This window comes from Photinus pyralis, unplaced genomic scaffold, assembly GCF_008802855.1.
Source record: "Photinus pyralis isolate 1611_PpyrPB1 unplaced genomic scaffold, Ppyr1.3 Ppyr1.4_LG4, whole genome shotgun sequence".
Lineage (NCBI taxonomy): Eukaryota > Metazoa > Arthropoda > Insecta > Coleoptera > Lampyridae > Photinus > Photinus pyralis.
This window is the reverse complement of record NW_022170511.1, coordinates 468087-494852: the sequence shown is the minus strand read 5'-3', so window position 1 is coordinate 494852 and position 26766 is coordinate 468087. Positions and strand designations below refer to the sequence as shown.

The following is a 26766-nucleotide window of genomic DNA, read 5'->3' as shown; positions in this document are numbered from 1 at the left end:
AGGTTGTCTAAATTGAAAGTGAAGTTTAGAAGAAATATCCTCATCTGGCGTTTATGTGTTTGTGATTCAGTTTTTCGATCGCTTGTGGCGTAGTATGTGTATTCTGGCCTTGAGTGCCTACTTTTCTTTCAGCCTTATTGATTGGTTTTGTCTAATAAATTTGTTTCATCTGTAAATGTTCTATGTTGTGTTTCATTGAGCCCAAATTATGGCCATAAGAATTATCATGTAAAATTTTTCTGTTGGTACCTACTCAGGGTTGCGCCAGGTGTTTAATTAATTGGAATTGTGGAGTTGATCAAGCCTGATGGGTTTTCTCAAATTAATAAAATTAAAGTCTGATCGACATTTTTAGTTGGAGCGGATGGTGAAGGTGAATGTGAAAAAATTATATTCACTGAGTATAAAAGATTTGTTAGTACCTGTGATTGGGTCAGCTGGGCAGGTGTTTTGAGCGGTTTTCCTTTGGACATAGCAATATATGAATTCTGAATAGAACTCAATTAATTGACACCTCCTGCCCCAAACAATAGTTAAAAATAGAAATGGTCATTAAGTCATAGATACTCGAAATAAGTATTGCCAAAATTCGTCGAATGTGTGACGCCATGCACTACATTTTCATAAAGAAATTAAGAGAAATCCCTTTCGCATTGTAAAAAAGCGCATTATTTTGATGCATTTTGATTTGATATTACGCAAACCATTAGAGAAAGTAATGTCTTTAGAAAAAAGCAGTCAAAGTAATACTAAAGGTATTGAATCATAAAACAAATTCAGTTTCTGTAGTCGCTTCACGCGGATTGTAGATTTTCTCCAAAAGGAGTACCTTCTAAGCCCGAAGGTAAATTGATCGTGGTAACTTCGAGTAGGAAAGCTTACTCCCAAAAAGATTCGTCTCCGAATAAACTTTCCTCGGAAAATGTCCCACTGCAATAATCGCTCTCAACAAATTTCCTTTCGGGTAAGTTCATAGTGAAAGTAAAGTAAATTGGCCCATTCATACATCCCCTCGAAATATTTTTGTCCCTGAATATTCGCTACCAGAATAGTATCTCTTAATAACTCTGCTTAAAATCCTGATGACCGTGAAAACTCCTTCGAGTTCGCTAGAAAGCTAGACCTATAGTCTTCCGTGAGATTTCGAGCAAAAAAGCTTCTCCTTGAATATTTAGCGCCAATGAAATCATTTTAGATAAGTCTTTACCGAAATTCGAAAATTATCAACAAAATCAGGGATCAGGGATCAAGAAAGTCGTCTTCTCTGTTCATGCCTAGCCGACGTTTCCTAACCTTTATTGCACTCTGATCAAATGAAGTAGGTAGTGTGATGTGAAGTCTTCATCCAGTGATAAATTATCTTGTGAAAGTAGTTTATTTTCAGGTCGCTTTTTGACCTTTCTGTGAATGTTTTTAAAATTGTCGTTCTGTCGAGCTCTTTCCTGAGGTCTGGAGGAGACAAGGAATGGCTATAAGGGAGTGAACTTGGAAAAGATCCATAATTCGTGCCCTGTCCCCAGTTTCCTATGAACTGTACTTGATTCTTTTTAATGCCGATGTCCATTCTTGTTGTATAAAGATCTAATAAATAAATGTTTAAGCAATTGGGCACCACCAAAGAAAGCTATCGCAAGCATATCGACGAACGGAAAATAATGCATTACATATAACTGGCGACTGCACGTAATCTCTTATATAGTTACAATCCATGCAAGAATCCACGGGGGAGTCCCAACATCGGCTGATAAAACGCGTAATAATTTAGTAAGAAACGTCAAAGGAAGATAGACGGAAAGTTTACTTTATCTCCCTTTTCTAAGTTAATTTGAAATGTTGTTTTAGCGAGAAAATCTTTTACAAGAAAAAAATCGAGCGCTTGTTGGTTTCTGATATTCAAATTTCAATCAAAGCTGATTGGTAATTTTAGACGGCGATTTTGTGAAGAAAATTGTTCAATTTCGTCTATTCTCGTGTTCCTTTATAGCTTACGTTAAACACGTTTTTTGGGGAAGGTTGAAATAAGATCCTGTTCAGGGTAAATGTTGTCTCTCCAAAGAGAAACATGACTCCTAACAACCACCGAAAAAAGTAATCGAATTTGATATCTTGGTTCCTCGAGTAGTCCTCCATCGAGCGAATAAAGTATTTAGGCGAAGGTAATTTCCATGTGGTGTTGATGTAATGAGAGTACGCTGAAAAATGAGCTTTGTGTCATGTTGACGTTTTCCACCCTCGATCACGTTCCTTCGTTCATTATAAAATGCATTTTTACACTCATCCTAATTCGATATTAGTCCCATTTATAAACAGCTATATTTGCTTGATGTATTGCTCCCTTGGCAGATACAATGAAGTAGGGGAACTGCAATTGTCAACTCGACACTAGTAAGAGTTATAACACACATTTTTCTTCTACCATTTGAAGCAAGGAGCAGTAACAGAGCACATGTATTTTGCTGATTAAATTTTAAATAATGTTTCCATTTCACGTTTATGTCATATAGTTAAGGATATAGCGCGGCTAAGGAGTAAAAAAGTTATTGCAGTTGAAAAGCTCATAAAAATCTTACAAAGTTGTAGCTCGACTGTAATCTTTTATAAGTTTTTAATTTATATGGAAGTACATCGTAAATAGTAGCTTGATTACATTCTAAGTTGCCTCGAGGTTTAACAAGATTATTTCCTAGTTTGGATCTAATCTAGGAAAAATGCTAGTTATAAACTTGGTGATTGGATAAAATAAAGGAGGCACGTGATCAATATAAATCCAAAGAACTTACCGATCCTGTCAATGTAGTCTACCATTGCTACTAGAATTGTGAGCACATTATCGACAAGGACTCAAAGATGCTGTATACGAGAGAAATTGAGCTTTAGCCTGACACTTGTTTGTTTTGAGATGAAATTCACATTTGGCAGAACGACACGCACCCGCGACCGAGGCGCCGCTTCAATTGCACCGCGGGAGTTTCTATCGATTGCCCCAGTTGTAGGGGTGAAGCGCCCTCGTTGAATCCTCACGTAAAGTTTTCTGCCGCCCCCGAATGTACCTTTCCATTTCTTTATACTATCACGCTGCCTTTCAAATTCTAAGAACAGTGTGTTCTTTTAAGCGAAAAGACCGCACACACACACGTTACACCGGGGGTTGAGCAATTCGGTAATGACGAACTCTCACGCCGCGTTTGACCCAAAAATATAATATATGCAAAGTGCTTTTACTAAACGCGTCCATTTTTTTTTATTCATTGCCAGAAAAACATTTTCTCCAGGACTCCACGTCAAGTATAACTCAATTTTCAGTCCATAAAATGAACTCTCCCGCGATTCCGCAAAATAGAAAAGCGTTCGATATTAAAATCACAATTGCCTCGCAATGATAAATTAAAGGGAAGGAAGTGTAGCATTTAGAAAAGCACTTTTTTTAAAAGAACGACTAAATATATTAGACATGCAATCCTTCAGGAGAAAATTAATTACACCACTTTATCATAGCTCATACTGGAAACCTGAAGTTGTGCGCGGGACCAGTATGTTTTCCCCATACAAATATTTATACGTACGTGGGCACACTAATATGTCAAATGGTCAGTGAACGTGCGCTTACACGTGCACCCTTTTAAGCGTTCACAAAGTAAATGCATAGCGTGAGTGTAACAAACAATATAAGCCAATTATAATGATGTGCATTGTACATCACAAAAAAATTAATTGACTATTTTGCAATTAAACGTAATTCAGTCCAACATTTTTTGTTTGGGAACCCAATAATGTCAAACTTCCGATTAAGATTGAAAGTGGTATCCAACGGTATTATTATAAGTTTTTAAATATGTCTTCTCCAATTTTATAAAACTTTCCACCAAATGTTGTACTCCAACATGAAGTCGCAAAAAATGTCGATCTCTGCAGGTTTTTCAACATGGAAACAACGCATCCATTTAAAATTTCGAAACTGCAATTCTTGATGTTGCAACAAAAATGTTGTCTTCAAAATCGCCAGATGTATTGAAATCTATGCTCGTATTTCCTAAAAGTTGTACATCCGCAAATCGATTGTCAAAATAATTTGAATTCAGACGATCTATCATGATCTATATGTATACGTTTTGTGTTTTGTTTGGCTGCAGCTGCAGGTTATAATTATTGGTTTTATATACAGGGTGTCATATATAAGTATGTAAAAAAAATTGGGTGGTATAAGGGATCGAAACATGCACTTTCTCCGAATAAACCGAGGGTATAATGTATTTAGTTTGGGAGCCACCCTCAAAAAAGTGGTGAAATTTGCTTTTTTTCTTTAATTTTTTTCAGCAACCATAAGAGTTACAAATACTGGTGGCACGTCTTTGAATAGGTTTTGGGAGATGTCCGTTTCGTTTTTTCAAATTTTTTGTTAATTTGCTACCTACTACGAAAGTATCTGGGAGTTTTTGAACATAAAAATCCCGAACCTGAAATTTGGTTTGGAACATTCGAAAAAAAATACCACTGCAATTCTTGCCCAGATAACGAAAAGGGAGAGAATTCCACGAAATTTGTTGTGTACATACTTGAGTTAAGGAACAAAATTCGTGAACAGTTGTTTAAAATCACTTTTCAAGCAAAAGTTATACTAATTTGAAATTTCATTACAATCAATAAGTTTTATTCCAAGTATCATAATATCGACATAAACTAGGACATATATAAATCATAAATTTTTTGTTATTTGCGACATTTTCAGCTAACATCAGTGGTTGTCAAACTTATTTCCATTCTTAATGCAAACAAGTTGTAAATCAGCATATGCAGCTAGCGCATTTTTGGTAACAGATCAGTATTTTATTAGAAAAGTTTAAAATTATCGATCTCACGAGTAATCTAACTCACAATAGACTAGAATTGCACATTTACACTATAGCCAGAAAGCTTTTAGTGAAAATTTGAAGTCGCTGGCAATTGTAATTACTGACATCTCAGCCGGACAGCCAACCAGTCAGACTTACTTGCTATCAAAAATCGTTTAATTCTAATTCCAACATTAATCTCTGCGAGTGATCGATATAACTATTTAAGTATCCGCTTTTTTGGGTTTTCCGTACCGCAGCCAAATTCAAAATACCGCAAAAAAGTCACTACCAGTATGTTGTCAAATACACCTTTGTATTTGTAGCTGCTAGAACTCGAAAAACCCAAAAAAATGGCGCACGCTCATAAATTTGTGTTGATACATCTTTTAAAATTTGTCTGTAAATAACATGCCTTTTGACCCTATCTCTTTCTACCGATTTTTTAATGCCCTGATTTGTAATTGAAGACATATAATATAAACCATTGAAAAAGTTATTTGGAAACCTCCCTGAAAATAAATTTAAAAAATTTAAAAAAGTACTGGAAAGAATTGAGCCATTTTGTTATTACATGATCGTTAATTTCTGATTTTATTAAGCGTATTATCACAATTCATCATGAGATATACCTACATTACCTACAAAAAGGACCCAAATCTAATCTCCGGTCTAAATCAGCAGCTTAGCATTCATTTTCACATTTCAAACTGCTGTGTGAGAATTGTGTTGATTGTATATTAAGAAAGCAGTAAATGGTAGGTTAAAAAACGTTTTCTTTTATTGCAATGCGCCCGTATGTGTTATATATCACTTTATATTGAGGGAGGGCGACGAGTTGTAATTGAATTTTCGGTATTGCTAGTACTTCCACCAAATACCGATCCTTTGAAAATATTTTTTCAGTAGACTGTACAAGCAAGGTTAGTTTTACGGGGTGTATTATTATTTATTAACATGCCTTAGATTACTTTGCTCGCTAATTATTTGCAAGGAAAGTGCATACAATGTCGCGTTGAAAGAGAACTGTAGTTGAAAATTTAAATTCAAAATTTCTGCAGCTGTAATATTAGAACTAGCACGCAATTTACCATGCTTGTAAAAAGCGGTTGTTCCAGGGCTAATTGTAAGAAATTCTACCTTACACGTTTACTTATGAAAAATGAAAATTAGATTCGAACGACTATGTAATTACAACAGCGAGCAGCTAAAATATGGAACAAATTCATTTAAAAATCAAGATTTTTAAAAAATGCTTGCACACGTCCACCATAATTTTTTCTTGCGCATTTTTTTGCACTAAAGAGAAAATATGCAGGATGCGCCAAAAAGTAGATTTTGATGATACCAAAGTTGATTTTTTCATGGAACAGTATTTTTTAAAATCCATCTTCCAATTCTGTGTCAAATTCTAAGCCTAATAATAGAAATACACTTTTCGGGAGCTTTTTGCGGTTTTCTTCACAGGTAGGTACAGAAAGTAAAATAAAAACGGCCCCTAGGCTTATTAGATTTTGTAGGTAGTGTGTCAAAAACTTTATTTGGTACCTTTATACGAGTATAATCAACTTAAGATGTCAGCAACTTCAGTTCGCGGGTGCCAGCAATTGATGCAAAGCATAATTATCCGTTTATTATCTGTGAACCCAACTCAACTCAAATAATTAATAATGTTAAAAGGGGGGATGAATCACTAATAATATTACCCGAACTTATTTCTTTCGTTTCAGTATCGTAGAAGGATTTTAATTAAATTTGCAAAAAATGTTAACTCTCATATTAAATGCACAGCGTGGTACACTGCATATTACACGAATTCAGTAAACTGGTACCTAGTTGTTTAAAGAAGATAAACATTTACAGCAAATTCACTCATGAAGTTATTCACGATGGTGTTACTAATTCCTTTAATCAATATGAAGTCCTAAAATTACAGAACATGCTGTTCGGGTTGCCCAACAGTTACTCATAGTACGTTGAAAAGTGGTTCTAGGTAAATTCCTCGAATGCAATTGCTCGAAAGCCAATTGCTCGAGATCAATTGCTCGAAAGTAAGTTGCTCGAATGAAATTTTGCTCGAATTGTAAGTTGCTCGAACAGCAATTCCTCGAATATCTTTTACTCGAAAGATAAAGTTGTGAGATAGCCTTAACTCGAATCATTGATTTGTAAATATAAGAAAACCACAAACAACCAAGTAATGCTTATATTGCTAAATATAGGAATGTGATACAGTTAGGAAGGTACATATTATGAAAAACAAAAATTACATGTTGTCAATATGATATATTATGTGCTATTCCACGAACATAATCATATATATTTATGTCAGGTGCATAACTATTTACTTTGTGCACAATCACGGTATACCTTACGACTGATGGTAGGTGGTTGCCCGCTGATATGTTGCTCTATTCGTAATTCGTTTATACTCTGCTCCCTCTTTAATGCCGAAATAAATTTCCAGATGTTTGGGTGGTCTGCACACAGTTGCATTTGGAAAGCTCGATGCCATCCCTCCACTGAGTTGTTTGTTTTTGGAAGTCCATGTTGTACGGCATCGAAACAATTCCACATGTTGATCGCGAAATGGGGCGGGCGCCGTCCACGTCGTTGAGGGCGACCGATCCACGTGTCTTCGAAATAATCAACAATAACTTGCAGTTCAGGAGAAAAAATGTTTTGCTCGCAAATGTCTTCAAAAGCAGGAATTACATCTTGAGGTGGAACGAATGCCAAGGCTGGAAGCAGTTTTAATGTCAACGCAACTTCTGGATTTCTCTCGTACTCCCGTTTTAAGCCATTTTCCTGAATGTGTCGGAAAATACTTTGACAGAGGTGAAGGAAGCATCCACGATGTATGGTTTACGGGAACTCAATTCTTATGGCATTTATCATTGCTACTTCGAAATCTGTCATGATGGTCTGTGGTTGTGCATCATCAGCTGGAAGTAGGTTTTTTATTTCTCGAAGAAGATTTAAGTAGGTTTGCTCTGTCTTATTTGGTAGAAGAGCATATATTAAAGGGATAGCTACATGGTCTTTTATCCCGTGGATGGTATAGAGCTGTAGAAAAAGCGGTGGAACTACTTTGAATGTGCCGTCGGCATACCAATGCTGGGACATCGCCAGAAGGTTGATGTTACGTGCGGTTGAAAAAATCAGAATTCTGTCATTTACTGGCCCTGAATCGTGCAGGAGAAAAAGTTCGCCGTTTGTGGTAATTGTAAACTCTTCTGGGAAAATGATCTCCTCCCGATGTCTTGGTATGGCCGGTGCAACGTTTTCTCTCACTCTGACGTTCCTAATGGTCCGCTTAATATTGTTGACTGTTGGTAATTTAGCTGCAACTGCATTTCCCAAACCAGCAGAAGCTTGGGACACAATGAACTGAGGTGTATCTCTTGTGTTTTCTGCGTCTTCCTTTATTTTCTGCATGACCTTATTGGCTTCCAGCTGCGCTGCGTCGGCATTGTGGTTGTGGTCGTTATTGCTTGACGACACAAAGTTATTCACCGTAATCACACGAGCTTTGCACTTCATTTTCTTGGAGTGCTCGCACTTCCAATAAATTTTGGTATCAACTTGTTTATCCTTGATAAACAAAAAACTTTCGAAAAACAACTTGGATTTCCCTTTCTCACTGGACACGAACTCTAACGCCATGTTCACTTGTGAGCTTTCAAATTTTGAACTAACAAACGTTTTTGGGTTACTAGGCTATTTATAGGGAATTTCTCCTTCCAAATTTCATTGTAAGCATTCTGATGTTAATCACCTATTAGGAATAACCATCATTTCTAATAACAACCATCTCATTAACCTAAGGATAATTACGGAGCAATTATTATACACTCTAATGAAAACCCTAATGCAGATTAACATAATGAAATCATTCGTGAGAAGATGAATAATCATTAATTACATTTAACTGATCATGACTTGCTTTCTCCAAGAAAACCTTATTATGGTGCATACCTCATATTACATATATTGAATGACTTTCACCAATATGGACACTTGTTTTTTTAATTTTTAAAACCCAAGAACCCAAATCAACAATATATGTTCTCACTTTTTATGTTCAGGTTATTTTCATTATCATGGCCACACTACTGAACGGATGTGAAGTACATCTCTTTAGGTATAAGCATAATATAGGCAAAACGTATGGAAGACCTTTCACTTGATCACGCATGCATAAATTTAAGTTAATTGCGAACTTAATTCGAGCAAACCGTTTTCGAGCAATTGCCGTTCGAGGAATTTGTAATTCGAGAAAATTGACTTTCGAGCAATTGATTTTCGAGCAAATGATTTCGAGCAATTGATTTCGAGCAATTGCATTCGAGGAACTTGTCGGCACCGTTGAAAAGTATGGGAATTAGCTTTTCTATTACCTTCCAGTAAAAAGTGTTTGTTAATTAATTAAGACCAGGCAGCGTTTCGAAACTCACGTGAAAAGTCGCGATTTCTCGTCTATACTGGAATTACCTTTACTTTCAAATAACGAAGTGACGATTCGTATAAAATGTGTTGTTTCTAACCGTCCAAACCAATTCAAAAAACGCAAATTACCCCCAAACTGTTCACTAAGATCTGAGTAGCTTCGTTCCAGTAATTACGGATGTAATAATTGCGTATTCCTTTTGAGAAGAAGCCCTAAATCTGTTTTGCCTTCAGCCTTAGCGCCCCTTTTGTACCTTGTTGCTCTCGGGTATTCACGAGGCACATGCTATGATCTATTTAATCACATTTCATCTTCGACATTGGCAACCCAGTTGCATGTATGTTTAAACAAAACGAAACCGTATAAATGTTGGTATACAACGTGAGAAAACCTTCTCGGACAGAACCATTCGCTAAAAGAATTAGAAAATAGAATAATGATTGTTTGCGTGCTTTATTTATGAAGTGTACGATTTTGAATGCACTAAGAAAGAGTACAGGAGTATCGATATACCTGCTGAGAATGTCCGCTCTATATTTCAAGGGTTCTTTCTAAAGAAGTGATGCAGATGTTAGGGGCATTTCCTTTTATTTTCTCTATTTGCATTCATATTTGATCCCTAAACTCTCTTTTACATACCAGCCGGTCAATATCTTCATAAAAAGGTGCCGGTATTTAATAAAATGTGTATACAAATGAAAAAGTTCGCTGCAGACACAAGAACATTTTATACTTTTACACTCCCGCGAGCATGTTCCAAAATTGGAATCTACATAAAATGTATACTCCAAGAAAACGTAAGCTTGTTAAAATTTGAATTTAAATTAGTAATACCGTAAATTTTGTGACAGTAGCTTGAATATCTTTGAGCCATATTTGATAGATCTATGACATCATCAATAATTTTTTTTAATAGTCCCTCCTTTTTTTCAATAAGCAGTGGGTTGAGAAACAAATATACGAAGTGTGTATAGATAGGATCCGTGAAGTTGTAGTGTCGACTTGAAAGGAATTAAATTCCAAGTATCTCATAATTTTGTGCTCATTTTGTGCTAATTTAAAATACAAGAGTTGGTTCGTTTCATTTGAATTGGTATCTCAGTGTCGTTTTTCTTTTTAGATATTTTGTAAATTTGTAATTCTTGTTTAAATTTTATCGCTTTTCTAATTTATTTAATTTACATAAGGTGATGTAAGACACATCAGGTCGTTACTATAAGGAGTCTTATCAGGCGGATAACGAAGGGGTAAGGTGTATCATCTGGAGAATTCGGGACGTTTGGCTTGTTTCGTCATTGATTGGCGAGTTATTTGAAAATATTTAAAGGAGGAATTTATTGATGGTGGAAGTGGCGTTTCCTTAAATATTGGAGACAACGAGGAACCCAGGCGTGCGGGGTAATAATTCTAAACAAGCTTCTCTTTCTTGCATTTGAACTACCCATGGACGAAATAAACACAAGAGTATACATTAGCAGGAAAATATCACAAAACGTGAATAAAATAACATTTTAAAAATATCAATGTTAATACTAGAGTGTGAAGTTGGACTGAATGAATTATTTATTAATGTGATGAGCACAACATTTCAAATTATCATCACAACTTAGCATAAAAAGAGCACAAAATTATAGTGAAAGAAAAATTTGAAAATATTACACAACAAATATCACACAACAGTCTGAAAAAAATGAATTACTCATTAACCTAATGAGCCCAAAATGCTCAATTAGCAGCACAAATTAGCACTAGAACTTCATGGACCTGTATAGATATCTGATTTTTGTGGTCATGTGGTAGTGTTCCAATTTCTCATGCCTATTGGGAAATTTTAGTAACTATATATGTTGTAATTAACAACGTATATTGAAAATGTGAAGGGAATTTCGTACTAGTATGGGCGAAAAATTCTTAAATAATGTAACTAGATGCAAATGCGAGTGTGTTCCATTATTTTACAAGTGAAAATTAACTATAGATTGAGGAAAATTGAATTCATCCTTTGTTGGCTTTGTTAAAAGAAAGTAGTGAGTGGATTCATAAGGTTGCTTAATTTAAAATTTATACGTGTATATCCTTAATATTACTTTGGAGTTTTTATTTAGTCGTGCGTAATTAGAAGTTAATTAATATTGCTTTCAAAAAATTATCCCAACTAACGATATAGTCGTATTACCGCCAATAAGTCATCTCTAAAACCATAAAATAACCGTAAATCTAGGCTCAAAAACTCATCTTTTTTTAAATAATTCCTCCGAACTCAAATGGATTCAATATATTTTTTGGTTCTCATTAGATTTTAGTCGATACTTGTTTCACGCTCATCATTTTCGTCACGCTCTTTATCTTCTTTTATATCACTTTAAATTGAGATTTCGTTCATCGTGCAAGCTGGTGCTGAACATGTTTTCCACGTCAAGAAATAAATAATTTCAGTTATGAAAGTTGGAAATAACATTAAGGCTCAAAAGTTTGGAATGGAATAGTTAAAAGCTCGAACAACGTTAAGCTCAAAAGCTTTCACGAATGTTTAGTCAATGAGCTTTTGCTTGGATCCGACGGTTTCCAATGCATTTTCATGGAAATATAAAACGGCTCGAAACTTAAGAAACCTAAAGTCGTTTTCTCAACACGAAAATCCGGCATTAAACCGGCAAGGTCGTCCAGTTCTGGCCCCAGGTGGGGTGAATTCTCTCCCTTGAACTTTTTTGTTTATATTTTTTGATATAGCAGTTTTATATTGCTTATGTTTCGTTACATTGTTCTTTGTAATCTAACCTATTCAATTCAGCCCAACACAGGAATTTCAGATTTATTTCAAAATTTACAGTGATGCGCTGACGGGGTGAGAACTCACCCCACGTGGTATTAGGTGCGGTGTGTATCTACCAGATACTGTTTGGTTAAGTTTTTAAATATCTTTTGCTATAATTGCTTTTTGTAGGTACCCAAATGTTACATAACTTTATTTTTGAGATTTTTGAGTCCGGTAATTAGCATAATTTGTTAAAAAGTCAGGAATTTGTGAAAGCTAATTTTGTGAAAATTACCCGGGGCCAACGTGATAACAAATTACGCCGCTTGACCTCATATTCCAAGGGACAGCATTGCTAGACTGCCGAATTTGGAGATTTGATTACCGTAATTAGTTGAATGGGTTACAGATATGAGCCTCCGATTAATTCGAGATTACATCCTTTACGTACGCCCTTATAAAACTTGAGTTTTTACACCGTTCCGTATTTTTAAGACGTGTGGGAAGAACGTAATTAATTGATGTTGTAATTTTTGGATGTAGATAACCGAATACGCCGTCCGACTTGAAATTTCTTATGTCCCCTCCATGGCATAGCCGAATTATATAGAAGGTAAACGCTTAATTTAGAGAGGGTCGTCTGCATTTGGTGGTTAACCGCTTGGTGCGTGGTATTTGTGCCTTGGCTCTGAGTGCCTACTTTCAGCTTGATTGATTGATTTTGTTGAATAAATTTTGTTTCATCTGTAAATGATCTATTGTGTGTTTAATCGAGCTTAAATTACGACCTATATTAAACTTTGCGTAAAGGAAGCAGAGAGTTCATTCACAGTTCCAATTATGTAAAACAACTTCTAAACTTTTTTTATGTAAAAAAATTTCAAAATACTGAACTGAAAAGTAAACAATTTAAATATCTTTTTTTAATTATAAAATCACCATGCTTATTCTCGTAACAATTGAAATTTTGCAAAATAATTATGATACAATAAAAGCTGGCCCATGATATACGAAAAGCCAGATTACAAATTTCATGATATACTGCTGTTAATTGTTTTGTGCATTGTACATTGTGTTTACCGTTGGTATAAAAGCGAAAACGTAGAAATAGATGTAAAAATGGCATCCAAAGCATTTGCAACTTAAATCTCTGCATGTGAGCTTTATAGCCGTGTCGCATTTTATAATGATTTGCAGTAGCTGCGTTTTATTTTAACGAGCAAATTCATTTCTAAGGTCAAAAGTGGAAAGCTCACCTCGTTTACTTGACCGATGAGCAATAATCCAATCCCTCTTCATTCTCGAAAGCCAAAATCTTCTAATGCCGCACCAAAAGATACATAAAGACCCACGAACAAGTATGTTGATTTATTTTATTATGTAAAATAAGTACTACTAAGACATTGATGGGGTCACGAATTGAAGTAACTGTAAAGACATACAAATGTACAATTGCCACTAATTGACTTAATACGTAAAACTGCCGCGACTCGTAGTTAAATGACTTTTACTATGCAAGTAGTTATTAGTAGTCTATGTATGCATCGCTTAGGGGTATACTTACAAAGACCGAATTAAACTTTTAATGCCGTTAGTGCATTTAGTTTAGAAATGTGGAGCGAAAAACTTTTAATTGCCCGAACCCTTAGCATATCAGTTCAGCTTAATTTTAATAACGCGTGAGAAGGGTTTCTTATGACAGATTGGCTAAAAGATTTTTGCATGCTGGGAAGCTAGCGGGGATTTATTCTTGTTTGTTTTACAAATTATGTTAAGTAGTTTTCCCTTTTCAAAGAATTAATGAACATATTTACACGCCTACCACATCACTGTATTCCATTCACAATTTTTTTAAATGGGTTGAACTTGGAGAATTTCATTTGTGTTGGTTATCGTAATTAATGAAGAAATCTGTCAAGTTCGAAATTTTTGTTGGCGTTTGCGTTTTCAAAATTTGCATTTGACATTTATCATACGTACTGTTGACGTAATTTCAGCCGTTGTGTTTAGATAGTAGAGTTGAAAGGGAAAGCAGAAGGTAGTTAGTACTGAAGTACAACAAATTGAGGTTAACTTACTCAGTATTGCCAATACAAATAACATTTTCCAAAATCACCCCTTGTGCAAAAGTTGTGGACAGAATAACATTTAATCTTTTTCGTCTTCTTTGACATCTTTGAGACTAAATTAATAAAATAAAGTAGTTGGGCGATTGAATCCCAAAGTAGGGATCTACGGATCGCATTGTCAGCGGTAAAATTAAAAATTAAGGGATTCGCCCCTACATATCCCGTTAAGAATAATACCCTCGCGTAAATTGAACAGCAAGTCACTTTCTTAAACTCAGCAAATCGACCAATCACGTAGAAAAATCGTGAAATAAGTTATTTATTGTTATGTACATCGTAAAGTTGGTTCAATTAAAATCGAGTGAACAATTTTCCGAACATTAGCATTTTTATAGCATGGGGTGAGAACGTTCCACTACCAGAGTAGTTCTAATGTATAATCGGCATGTGTAACTAATGGATTTTATTGACAATTCAACTCATGTATAAAAAATCACATAAGCCGCAGTGTAATTGTCACTTTGACAGCGGCAAAAGTTACCTGCAACTTTTCCAGCGACAAATGCACTAGTGGTTTTTTCACTTATTCATTTTCGAACCAATTATCGCATTATCCTTTCCCATATGACTAGTTTGACGTCTGTCAATAATTGATTAGTTGGTGAATTTCTTGTTCGTTAAATTGTCCTGCCGAATTACACTCGAGGTTTGTATTTAAACCGAGTAAATTTGGTTGTTGCAATTCAAATCTGTTTCCTTTTAGCAATTGAACTCGAAAAACTGTCAACCTAAAAATCCACCTGCGGTGTCGCATTTTTATTAGTTGACAGGTCTAATTGCTAGGCAACAGATTTTCATTACCTAAACAACCCAAATTTACTGTTACAAACCTCTTGTGCAATTATAAGTTTCAACTCATGTATAAAAAATCACATAAGCCGCAGTGTAATTGTCACTTTGACAGCGGCAAAAGTTACCTGCAACTTTTCCAGCGACAAATGCACTAGTGGTTTTTTCACTTATTCATTTTACCAATAATCGCATTATCCTTACCCATATGACTAGTTTGACGTCTGTCAATAATTGATTAGTTTGGTGAATTTCTTGTTCGTTAAATTGTCCTGCCGAATTACACTCGAGGTTTGTATTTAAACCATGTTGCAATTATCTGTTTCCTTTTAGCAAGTCGAAAAACTGTCAACCTAAAAATGCTCCACCTGCGGTGTCGCATTTTTATTAGTTGACAGTTTCGTCTAATTGCTAGGCAACAGATTTTCATTACCTAAACAACCCAAATTTACTCGGTAAAATACAAACCTCTTGTGCAATTATAAGTGAAAAGCACGTTTTTTCAATTGCACCTTTAATCATGTAAGACTGAGATACACAAAAAAGAGTGAAACAACAATAAAAATAAGTTTATTTAACAATGGACAATTTTCGAAGCGCAGTTATAAATAATTGCATTGCGCCTGATGCGTTGACTTCAGCCGACCCCTACTGTTTGTTAAATTGCAAAAGCCACGTACCCCAACAAACAGAGAAAATATAATATAAAAACCAGATTAGAAGCAGGGGTTGTTCGATAAGGGCCATGTAATGGTCAGAAAAGAGGATTATTTTTTTTATCTAAATACGACGCATATGTCCTGAAGCCGTTGCCACATTATTACTGTATCGCCATTGGACGGTTAAGCGGAAGTTTCACCGCAAAAAGCTCGACAGCGCGTTATCAAGTTTAAAATATACGTTTTCCGGTAATTCGTTGTTATTTAAACGACCGATAGTGTTATTGGTTGTTGTTTTTCTCATTGTACGGACTGGAGTTACGCTAATCTTCCTCCCGAGACGTGACAGTGGAGCAATTACGAGTTTGTCGTTCGTCGGCTTGAAACAAACACGTGTGACAACCGGAATTTGCAATAAGCGGTTCCCATCAAACCGGCTACGTTTCTCGATTTTTGTCTGCAACGCGATATGAATATGTAAAAACACGCGTACGTTAGGCTTATTGAAACCATTTTAATATACGAGAGAGGAATTTATTAACCGCTTCACTACGGCAAAAGGGGGTGCTGCGCTGCTTTTGGATAGTTTGAATTATGCCAACGAATGATGTGTACAATTTGATGACTACTCCCCACGCGCTGTCCATTTTGCTCGACAACCAAATCAAGCATTTCGCGTAACAGGAAACATTCAAGAAGTCCCTGAAGACCGATTTACCTCAGAACGTATCGATGCCAAATGTTCACTGCAGCAATTCGCCGTCAAATTTGACGTGTTTCACAAAATTTACATGTTCAATACCTACTGCTTACGTAATTACGCAGTTCTCTTTGTTCATTGTTTCATCTTTCATTAATTGATTGATATTACAAAAAGTTTTATTTTCCTAACTACTTCCTTACTCTTTGAAGTCATAAGTAGAAAGTACTTGGTGGCTTGCAAAACACCTTCCTTGTCCCATAATTGCATGTAGGTACGTAAGAGATGTTTTCTTGTTTAATTGGACCAAAACTCATATGACAGACCCCCTCACGGTGACGAATTCGGACATTTTTCGAAGAAGATAGCTAATTTCAAAATTAAATCATATGGCGTATTGGTGTGCATTTTCTACTTCACTGAAAAATACTACTTTTGTATTCAACACTGCACCCCCATTAAACAAAATAACAAAAAACATCAGATTAGATTAGCTGTAGCGAGGCATCCATTTTCCGCCTTGAAGTTAACCAGTTTTAGTGTGATGAACTCCCGGTATTTAGAAGCGTTTTAAGTTGGGCGCTTTGTTTCGAAAAGTTTATGTTGGTTCTAGAAGTTGAAGATACAAGGTAAAAGTAATCGATTTAATTTCTAGAGTAAAAGTACCAATTTTAAAGTCAATTCTGACAAATGTCAAAAAAGGTTATGTATTTTCTGCATCTGTTTGCATATCCGAAAACCCCGAACCAATAAGGCCAGCAAAGCTTAATTTTGTTTGTATATTTTAAGACTTTGAGCTTTTTTTCATACATCGTATCTAAAGCAAAAAAAAATGAACTGTGTTGACCAGTGAAATGGAAGGAAACGCAGGATTGAATACATTTCAGTTCTATTTCAATGGCTGTCTTTGAGTGCAATTTCTTAGGGGTTGAAATTTTCTGAACGTGAGTTTTCCTTGGGAAGAAACCCTTGACGGCAATAATTTCCGGCGAGGAGATACTTGCTTAAGCCTTAGTGGCAAGTGGGCGAATATCTCAGTTGCCGATGAGCCTGAGGGGGAACATTCCTAAGGAGAATCTTCTGAGAATCAATAAACCTAGTGTGAATAAACTGGAGGAAAATATCCTGAGGCAAGTTTTCTAACGCCATTATAACAAGGCTGCGTTCTTCAGCGCGCGCCTTACTTGGAGCGAATATAGAAGACGTACATATTCCAAAGGCTAGTTTCCCGATACGAAGGTTTCATTGATAATGTTTCCGAAGGGAAGAAGTACCCAGGGTAAATACTCCGGAAGCGATTGTTCCTATCGTCAAAAGTTTCTTCTTTCCATGATTCACAAAATGTTATTGTTTTTGTAATAAAATCGCATCGAAAGTGTTACCTTTTTTTACGATTTTTACTATGCGTCCTATCTACGAACAACAGCATCCATTTTTGATCTCCTTTTTATTTAATTATAAAACACAACACGTGTTGAAAGTGATACTTTTTTCGTGAATTTGTAGGTTGATTAATGAAGGCGAAGCGTTAAATCAAAGATCATGTGAACTTTAGGTAAATTGACAAAAAAGTGTTGCATCGAGTTCTGTAAGTTATATCTACAGTAATGGACCGCCATTGAGTTCACAAAACACTTGAAAATATTCGAAATAATTCTAGCAAGCGCAGCTTCACAGACTTCGTTCAACGATAAAAGCCGCTGCATCTACTAAACCCATATCGAGCAGAATATTATTACTTTATTACGTAATACCTGCCAGGGTAGGTTTACCACTAAAAAAGTGAAAAAATATCTAATAGCAATTTAGTACTATTGGACTTTATGAGACGATGAGTTCGTAGTATGAGAAAAGACGACTTTGAGGATAAAAGGTTACGGAAAAAGATGAGGATAACGTGCCTGATTAAATGAACGTATACTTCATGCCTAAGGTTAGATGAAACATCAAAGATGATATTTTACGATGTACTTTAATGAATAAAAATCATTTGCAAAAAGCATTTCGCTATAACTAACATTTCCGCAATAATTATTTAATATGCGGACTGCAAAGTATTTTAATCCCAATTTCTTCCGAAAGGTATTTAATCCTCTCTATAATTCGCAAATTTTCAATTTCGCATCCAATGCGGATGAAAGGAGTTTATTTTTTGGAACACTTTAGATACAAAGCCTTATGCATTACCAACGTAGTAACTTTAACAAGTTTATGGGTTATGCAGGGATCAACCCCTTTATCCTTTGGCTGTGAACTACGTGCGTTAATTACTTTTAGCGCTGTAAAAAGTTTTCAGAGAACTTATTTGTTTCGGCAGTGTTACATTATCTTTTGGATTTCAGTTGTTAAGTCAGATTTAGATGGCGAAATGGCGCACTTAAAGTAAATCTTGCGTTAAGTATGTAAAAACCCGGTTGGTTTTCACTTTGCAGTAGAAATTAAACAATACTTTTTTACTCGTCACCCTGACAGCTAAGCGTTTGCATCATTTATTAATGCTGATTAGAAACTAGGACAGATTGTACGATTGCACTCTTTCTCCTAATTAAACCCTGTTATACGAAAATGATCAACAGAAACACGTTAATGTAGTCCCCAGGTTGCTGAAGTGAATTAAATGTATGAACTTATGGGCATTTTTTTCAATAAGTTTCAAATAATGCAAGATAATACGCATATCCCCGATTATTTCATTCTCATGAAGTAATTTGTAGCATAACTTCTACTGAAACCCAAAAGAGAGACATCGGTTTGATTTCCTTAATGTGATGTTGATGAAACAAAGTCAATTCCGGTTTTTATGATCTAATCTAATCTAATCTGATTTTATGATCTAAAAATCCTCGGACATATCGATTAGTACATATTAGGTTTTGTGCGTATTTTTACATTAAAGATTTTTTAAAATACAGGGTGTCCAAAGTAGGAGGTATGACATGGAATTATTTTTTCAAATGTAACTTATTAATAACTTACTAAAGTTCATGTGCAATCGGTTGTCCGTGTACTTCCAGGGATGTTCAAAGCCGACAAATTGTTTCCAATTGCAGGTTTTTAGTTAACTGTGGACGGAGAGGTACCTATTTTTTCTGTCTTTTTCCTTGTCTATTACGCCATATTAGCAAAACGAATTTGGTATATTTTATGAAAATTGTGTGAAGACAATTTTAAATGAAAAAAGGCCCAAATGAAAAATAGACTTTGTGACGTGAGTTTAAATGGCACTGCGTTTCTAAAAACTCCGCCACATATAAACGGTTAGCTACATCAGTAATGTCAAAGTAAAATTGCAGTTAGTTCGTTTACGCATAAAACCTTCGTAGCCTCCTCGTATGGTTGAGCGCCACCCGGCCTCTATGAAAAACCTACACTAATACCTCCCCTCTGTTCAATAGATCATTCTGAGATTGAACATGGTCCTTCGAGCCAACAACGGAGCCAGCCATTGAAGATCGACAAAGCCGGGTACTTCGGCCATCATTAACGACATCAGCAACCTCTGAGAATACCAACATTGCACCGTCGCTCACACAGGATGACACTGCGCCTACGACCAAATTCGACCATCACCTGTCAACCATCTGGATTTACGCCCCTCATAGACAAACAACCAAGAAAACAGCGGGTAAGAGATTAAGTGAATATTTAGATAGCGATTGTGAGAGAAGGGCACCATCGCAATCGGACAAAGAGGAAAAAAAGATACTTATAGCAGAGTAAAAATTAACCCCGATTACACACAAACGATGAGTAACTTTAATCTATAATTAAAAAAGAAAGATAATAAAAGAAGATATCGTTTGACAAAGACCGAGACACGCCCGAGAAGTCCAAATCACTGGCAGTCGCAAGACTAAGCTGCAACAGGATCTTTGGGATCTTTTAACAAGATGGAGGAAGCACGGCGTAGCGAACGTTATCACGGCCGATGTAAGATCAAACTGAACGAGGAAGACCACTGATATCACACTATACAGTGGACAGCAGTAACAATTAAATGATTAGTACGTAGATGATATGGTAACTGGAACCAAATCGATAGAAGAGACAAGGACGTATGGTGCTGCAGTACACACCAGATCCAGCAACAAATTATCATCACTATAAAGCCAGTCATTAATGGGAAAGCATTAGGTGGTCCGATCGAAACGGATTGTTTTATAATGTCTATTATTTCCGTTTGTCTTCCAATTATTGTGTTCTAAATGAACTATAATCGCATCTATTTTCGTGTGTATTGAACTATTGATGAACGTTTATTTCGTAATTTAAATTTGATTCTTGAGATGTTTACTTAGGATTGTAGGTTTAGTAAATTAGTCTTTTTGTAGTGATTATAATATTTTTTTTGGATTTCAGTACTTATTTATTTTGAGATATTTTTTAATTTATTTCTATAAGCGTTATTGATCGGTATACGAGCGTAAAAAGAGTTTTTATGTTCAAAAACACGCCGCATTAGTAGTGAGGAAATTAAGTTTGAGTTAATTTTTTTCCAAATTTTGTTTTTACCTGAGTTAGTCGGTAGATTAAGTACGAAAAGTAGGCCCCATCGTACTACAGCACAAGAACAAAACGAAGGAAATTTTAACAAGAATTTCATCTATTCTAGAGCACCATACGAACCCAAAGTTATTTGCAAGGACTACCGTGTAGAGCACTAAACGATCCGTTCTTTACGACATTTCGATCCTTTAGGATCATTGTGTCCAGTTTCTCTGTTTGTTAAGTGCATTATGCAACGCATTTGGAGGCTTCAATTGATTGGGATACTTCTTCACCCCTTCCCATTTGCGATTCGTGGATGCAATTAAAATCTGAATTCACTGCCTCGTTTAGTTCTAGGGCACATTAGGTGTGAAATGCACGGTTACAGTGAATGTTTTATGGTTGGCTATGTTGCAGCCATTTTCCTACGAGTCTCTGTTTCGCTGTTCTGTGCAAAACGTAGAGTTACACCACTTAAGTTTATATCTTCTTCTCACAGTCGTGGCAAATAAGGTTAACCACATACAAGTCCAGCTAATCTTAAATATAAATGAATGCTTTGATGTTGTTTTCTACATGTTAGATGTGGTGGACCCCTACATCAGTTACAAAATTTTTGTTGGACAATCTTTATTTTTCGTTTAATTTTGAATTTTCGAGCGTTTCGATTCGGTAGACAAGTGTATTTCAATAGAAAAAGGTCTACAGATGATAAGCAACGAAACAATCATCTTTATAGACTCTATCTGAAAAATGTGTAATGGAAAATTAAGTATTAACTAAATAGTTTAAATATTTGCGGCTAAACCGTTTCCTCCTACGGTACGAGTGCCCATTTCGTTTAGTGTGTCTTTGATACAGCTCTTATTTCATTACGGAACCGATAAAATAGATTGAAACTCCACATCATTAATGCACTTAAGGACTACTAACTGCGATCTACATCCTTTTTTCATTTTCGCTTTTGTAACAACAATGGCAATATACTCGTACGTCCGTACCTAATAATGTAAAATATCCTTTATCAAGAATGCAATAATGTTTGACATATTGCTTTTTTCAATACATCAGTGTCGACTGAAAAAAGTGCCTTTGAATATTAAAACATACACAAATTAATCTTCCTTGCATGACCGGGTTTTTTTATGAAATGACAATGTTCATTTCGACTTTCTTCCAATAGGCGGTAATCGATCTTTTTAGACCGGCTGACTATTCCCGCGAGGTGAGTAAAATAAGTATGGAAAATTATGTTTACATGAGAAAAGTGGAGCTTTACACAGCACCGTGTTTCCACTTGGCTAGCTTCTACTTTAATAAACTTGTATGCATTTCGTAAGCTGATATACGGTCGAATGATTCGTAAAACTTCGAGGTTTTGTTAATGTGACTGGGAAACTACAGACAGCCTTGTGAAATTTCTTTATTAAAAAAGGTTAACATCTTCATTGTGGGGGAATTTTAATTTTAAACGAGATCAAATAATGTCGCAATATTAGTTAACCTCTCATTAAAAATCCGCCCTAATCGATAAGGCTGAGCTGTTGTTAAACGGCTATCAAATAGCCCGGGGTGGCTTCAACTTGAAACGAGCTGAAATGAGCTACTAAAGTCATGAATATTCAGGCACACGTTCTAGCCTAGTGGGCTGCGGAACACATTAGCACCGTCAGCAATAGAGGATGGGACAGGAGACGACGACGGCGGCGGCGGCGTCCTGTAAAGTGCAGCTTAGATTTCGCGTGCACATCAGTAGGAAATAATGACGTACCCCGGAATTTAATGAAATGCTAGATTTTGTGTATCTTTCTCCCTCCCTCGTTTCTACTGGTATACGTTTGACGAACTGTACGCAATAAGGTTAAAAAGGGCGTCTAAATTATTTTGCGCCGTACTAAAGAACGGAATTAATAGAGGAGAAGCTATACACTCTAAACATTATTACTTCCTGCGAGTAACTTCATATTCACTTTCGAGAAAATTAAATGTAGTTTCCAATCCAATGTTGTTTAGTAGATATTAGAAAACAGTCACCTTAATTGCTTTTAAAAACTAATTACGAAGATAGCAATTTTGAATTTGTTTTGTTAACTTTATGCCGCTATACATCTCATAATTCTCTGTATTTTGGGTTGGTAATTCGCATAGCAAGAAAGTTTAACCTCGTTTTCTAAATTCAATTTGCTCACTGTTTAGTGAAAATTATATCCCAATAACGTTTTAAAACCATTGGGGTGGGTTAAAAATTAAATCATGTCAGATATAACCGAGTTTATTTAACTTATTGCCAACAGATACGGCAGGTCGTATTGGAAATATATATTTGTTGAAATTATTATAGTTAATATGGGGCCGCTGGTTGTTCTAGTCATGTAGTGTGTAGGGGAAACTCCGTGCGCGACTTATCGAACGAAATTTAATTTACAAAATGCATTGCATTATTTAACCAGTATACAGAATGTGGCGAGTGAACTGCTATATTGGAATCTGATTTAACTAATGATCTGGTTTCAGCTTAAATACTGTGAAGTTCATGCGATTTTCACTTTGTTGTTTTAAATGCGATATCTTAATTATTATGTATTACTAGAGTAAATTTTGATATATACCTAAATTGACTATAATAGTATTTTGTAACGGTAGCCCTAAATTTGGATTTATTTTTTCGAATTTTATAGACACAAGTTGAAATTGACAAGTTGAAATTTTTTCCAATAAATTATGTGGCCAGTTGAATCTGTAAACATTGTAACGAGAGCATTTATTTGCGTAAAATTTCCCCGCTGAATTATGCGGAACAAAAATGTCCAAAAAGCGTGAAGGTTTCAAGAACATTCCACCAAACAAATATTACTCGTGTTAAGTTCAAGTTTTTATTGTGTCGATTGTAATAGCAGCAAGCTTTCGTAATCTTTTCACACGGTTTTCAATGGATTAATTGTTTTAAAACGTTTGTCTGACTTTGGTTTTGAATTACACGCTGGAAATCGGTCGTGTTAAGTTATGTACTCCCACAATTGGTAAAAATGAGCTGATATCCCAGGCTCTGAAATTCATTCAGTATACAGCCCCGAAAGCCCGTTGAACCAATAAAAATTAAAAACATAGGTACTGCCACCATTGAGTAGGCGCTAAAAAACTACTTTGTATTCAGGGAGGGGATTATTTTTATCGCAATGATTCATTAGAAGAGTAGTCGTAGATCTGGTCAGAATAAGGTCTAGATAGATTAGCGTTCGGGTAGCCGAGCTTAGAAAACTGTTTAAGTAAATTCAGGGCGACCTCGTGGTCCAGTTGGAAAGCGCTTTTGAAAAATGGGCAAAATGGAGAAAAAATACGGAGTGAAAAAAGCGTCTTCTGTGAATGTGAAAAAACCCAAAATGTGTCACCGCTTAACAAGTAAAGTTTCTTATAAAAAGTTACGCCAAGGGATATTTGCGTATCCCACTGTGGGAGTGCAAAAAAGTCGTAAATGTGGAGTATCCATTCAATCCAAAGACCTCGTTCGCTTATATAGATGAGCGTACTCGTAAGCGAATTCCCTGGGAAACTTTACCACGTATTTTTGCAGTGATCAGAAATAAAAATGTGGGTGAAATTGATTCATTCGCCGAAGGAAATTACAACAAAGAAAACTGTTCGTAAACTAAAAATAATAATAAAGTTGCCAATAACGGTGTAAAAGCTTAATTAAGAGATTTCCTCAAAGTTAAATCCTACAGATTTTTTCAAACCGGCGGGTTGAGATATGGAGCCCTTTCATCTGATATCAACCCCAATTGACGAATAAAAAGGTTAGCCATAACAATTCCAGATTATTAACATCGAACAAAAATTGTAAATAAAGTTTAGTCGTACTTATATATTTTGCCAAATTTAGGTACTCGATAACTTTGAGACCCACTGTCAAAGATAAATATTGATCAATTGTACTTTTAATAGTAAAATTTTAAACCAGGGATTTTAAACTGTCCGAGAAAGTACAATTGTGTATTTTCATGTATTTTGCAAGCAAAATAACCCAGTGAACTTGGTGTAAGTTCTAAGTAAACTTTCTTTTTCGGAATCAAAGGGATTCCATAAACTAAATTTTCGATTATTAATTACCCTACAAGAGAAAATGTGCCTCTCAATACGGCCCCTTCTCTAAATCCATCTACCTCGAATGTAGTCTCATGGAAGTTTCCTTTGATCAAACGCGCGAAACGTATAGTGCGGTTGTTTTCCATCTTGCTGAAGACGATAACGGTGAATTTCTCTAAAAGCCATTCGTTAAATCGTTTCTCCTGTCAAATTATTCGACCCCTGTTTCGTTTAAGATTGAAACAACGGTAGAAGTCGCCCCGTCGCGTTGTATGACTTGAAACAGGGGACCATCAAATCAAAAAATATCCCCGAACATAAACTACGTGTCCGAGGATATTTTTATTTATGCATTTGTAAGGAGTGGACACTATTCGATGCGCGTTCTGTTATATAAATGCCAGTAAAAAAAACAGAGTCTATAGTTAACCACAACATTGAGCGAAATAGTATCATTTCAGTCAACGGAAAATTGGTGTTTCTCTGGGTGCATTAGAAAGGATTTTGTGACGATCTACTTCGTAGATTTACCAATAGTAGAAAAAAGCTCTTCTTAATTTAACAAATGGGAGATCAACAACATGGCAACCAACATCGACAACATCGTCACATCACTTACCTTGTCATTATTTAAAATACTCATCTTCCATTTCCAATTCTGTAGGTTAGCGAACCACTTTTTCTTCCACTTCACGGATTTCGCGTTATCTACCTTCCTTATCCCGTTCGCGTAGGCGGCAGAACCCCAGATTTAACGACAACAACAATTTATTGCGTCGTCCTGCTCCTAAACTCTCGCTTGTCTCGGTGTCATTTTAAATTAACAAATGGTTTAATAAAATACAACGAACTGCAATGGATGGCGGAAAAAACGTCCAACTTTTTACATTTTAGAGAGTCTAATGCGATAGAAATTTTCCAACTTCCTCCTATCACAAATCTCTGGTGTTAAATTTCATTAAATTGTTGTAATTTATTAGCGCCAAAGGCAACTACTGTACACGTACTTCTAAAATAACTCGATTTCGATTGTTTAATAAGAGATAATAACGCATCGGGCGTAGGAATTAATTTCGCCATATTAATCGAGCGTGTTTAATTTGCAAGAAGTGTACGCGATGCAAATTGGGCCTTTTACACGCAATTTCTGGATACGATTACTCGTGTTTATTTAAATTGTTAGAGAAGAGAATAAATGATGGCGTATATTGGAACGGAACGCATTCATTGATTATACAAGACAAACAATTATAGAGCTTTTTATTTCTCGGGGGTGTATTGGTTTTTGTTTCGATTTTACCATCCCAAATGCTGCTACACACACAGCCCATTCGTATTCCCGTAGGTAAACATGCATTGAAGCAGACTGTTGGAATAAAACTTAGGTATTATTAGTTAGAATACATTTACTAGTACGGCCAAAAATGTTTGTTTGTTCGAAATCTTTTTAACGCGAATTACTTTCGTTTGTAAGATATACCTGCGAAACAGGGTGGGCTTAACTGTGTAACAGGCTGTTTGTGACATCTGCACAAACAGAATAAAGAGAGCATGTCGCATGAAGAGATCTCTTACTCCTCTTATGGAAAAGAGTTGCTTTGGATCATTGGTTAATACTCAAAATTGTGATCTGGATCTGGATATGATTCTTGGAACTCCTCTCTGCACATGTGGAATTGCACAAGCCCCACTGGCCATCTGTGATTTTATTTCCGTTACGGAAATACGACTGCAGTAGCATTTTGTCTTCTTCCAGAATTTTACGCTGTCTGGCAGCTTAAAGCAGCAAATGCCTACATTGTGTCACCAGATAGAATTGAAGTTGATGAGAAACAGTTTATCGAAAAGCAGATTGCTAACGTTTACGATATGGTACCCCAATCA

General features: G+C 35.8%; 1 protein-coding gene across 5 annotated transcripts in view; it reads right to left on the bottom strand.

Moving 5' to 3' along the window:
* Positions 1-26766, bottom strand: part of LOC116169900 (teneurin-a) — a 310461-nt gene that overhangs the window by 151402 nt on the left and 132293 nt on the right. Inside the window, exon 1 of one of the 5 annotated variants that reach the window (XM_031486101.1) lies at positions 2781-2916. The exons of the other annotated variants lie outside the window; for them this stretch is intronic. Coding sequence (XP_031341961.1) covers positions 2781-2805 — 25 coding nt within the window. The 5' untranslated portion in view covers positions 2806-2916. Of the gene's footprint in view, positions 1-2780; positions 2917-26766 lie in introns of those variants that run through there. 5 annotated transcript variants of the gene reach the window in all.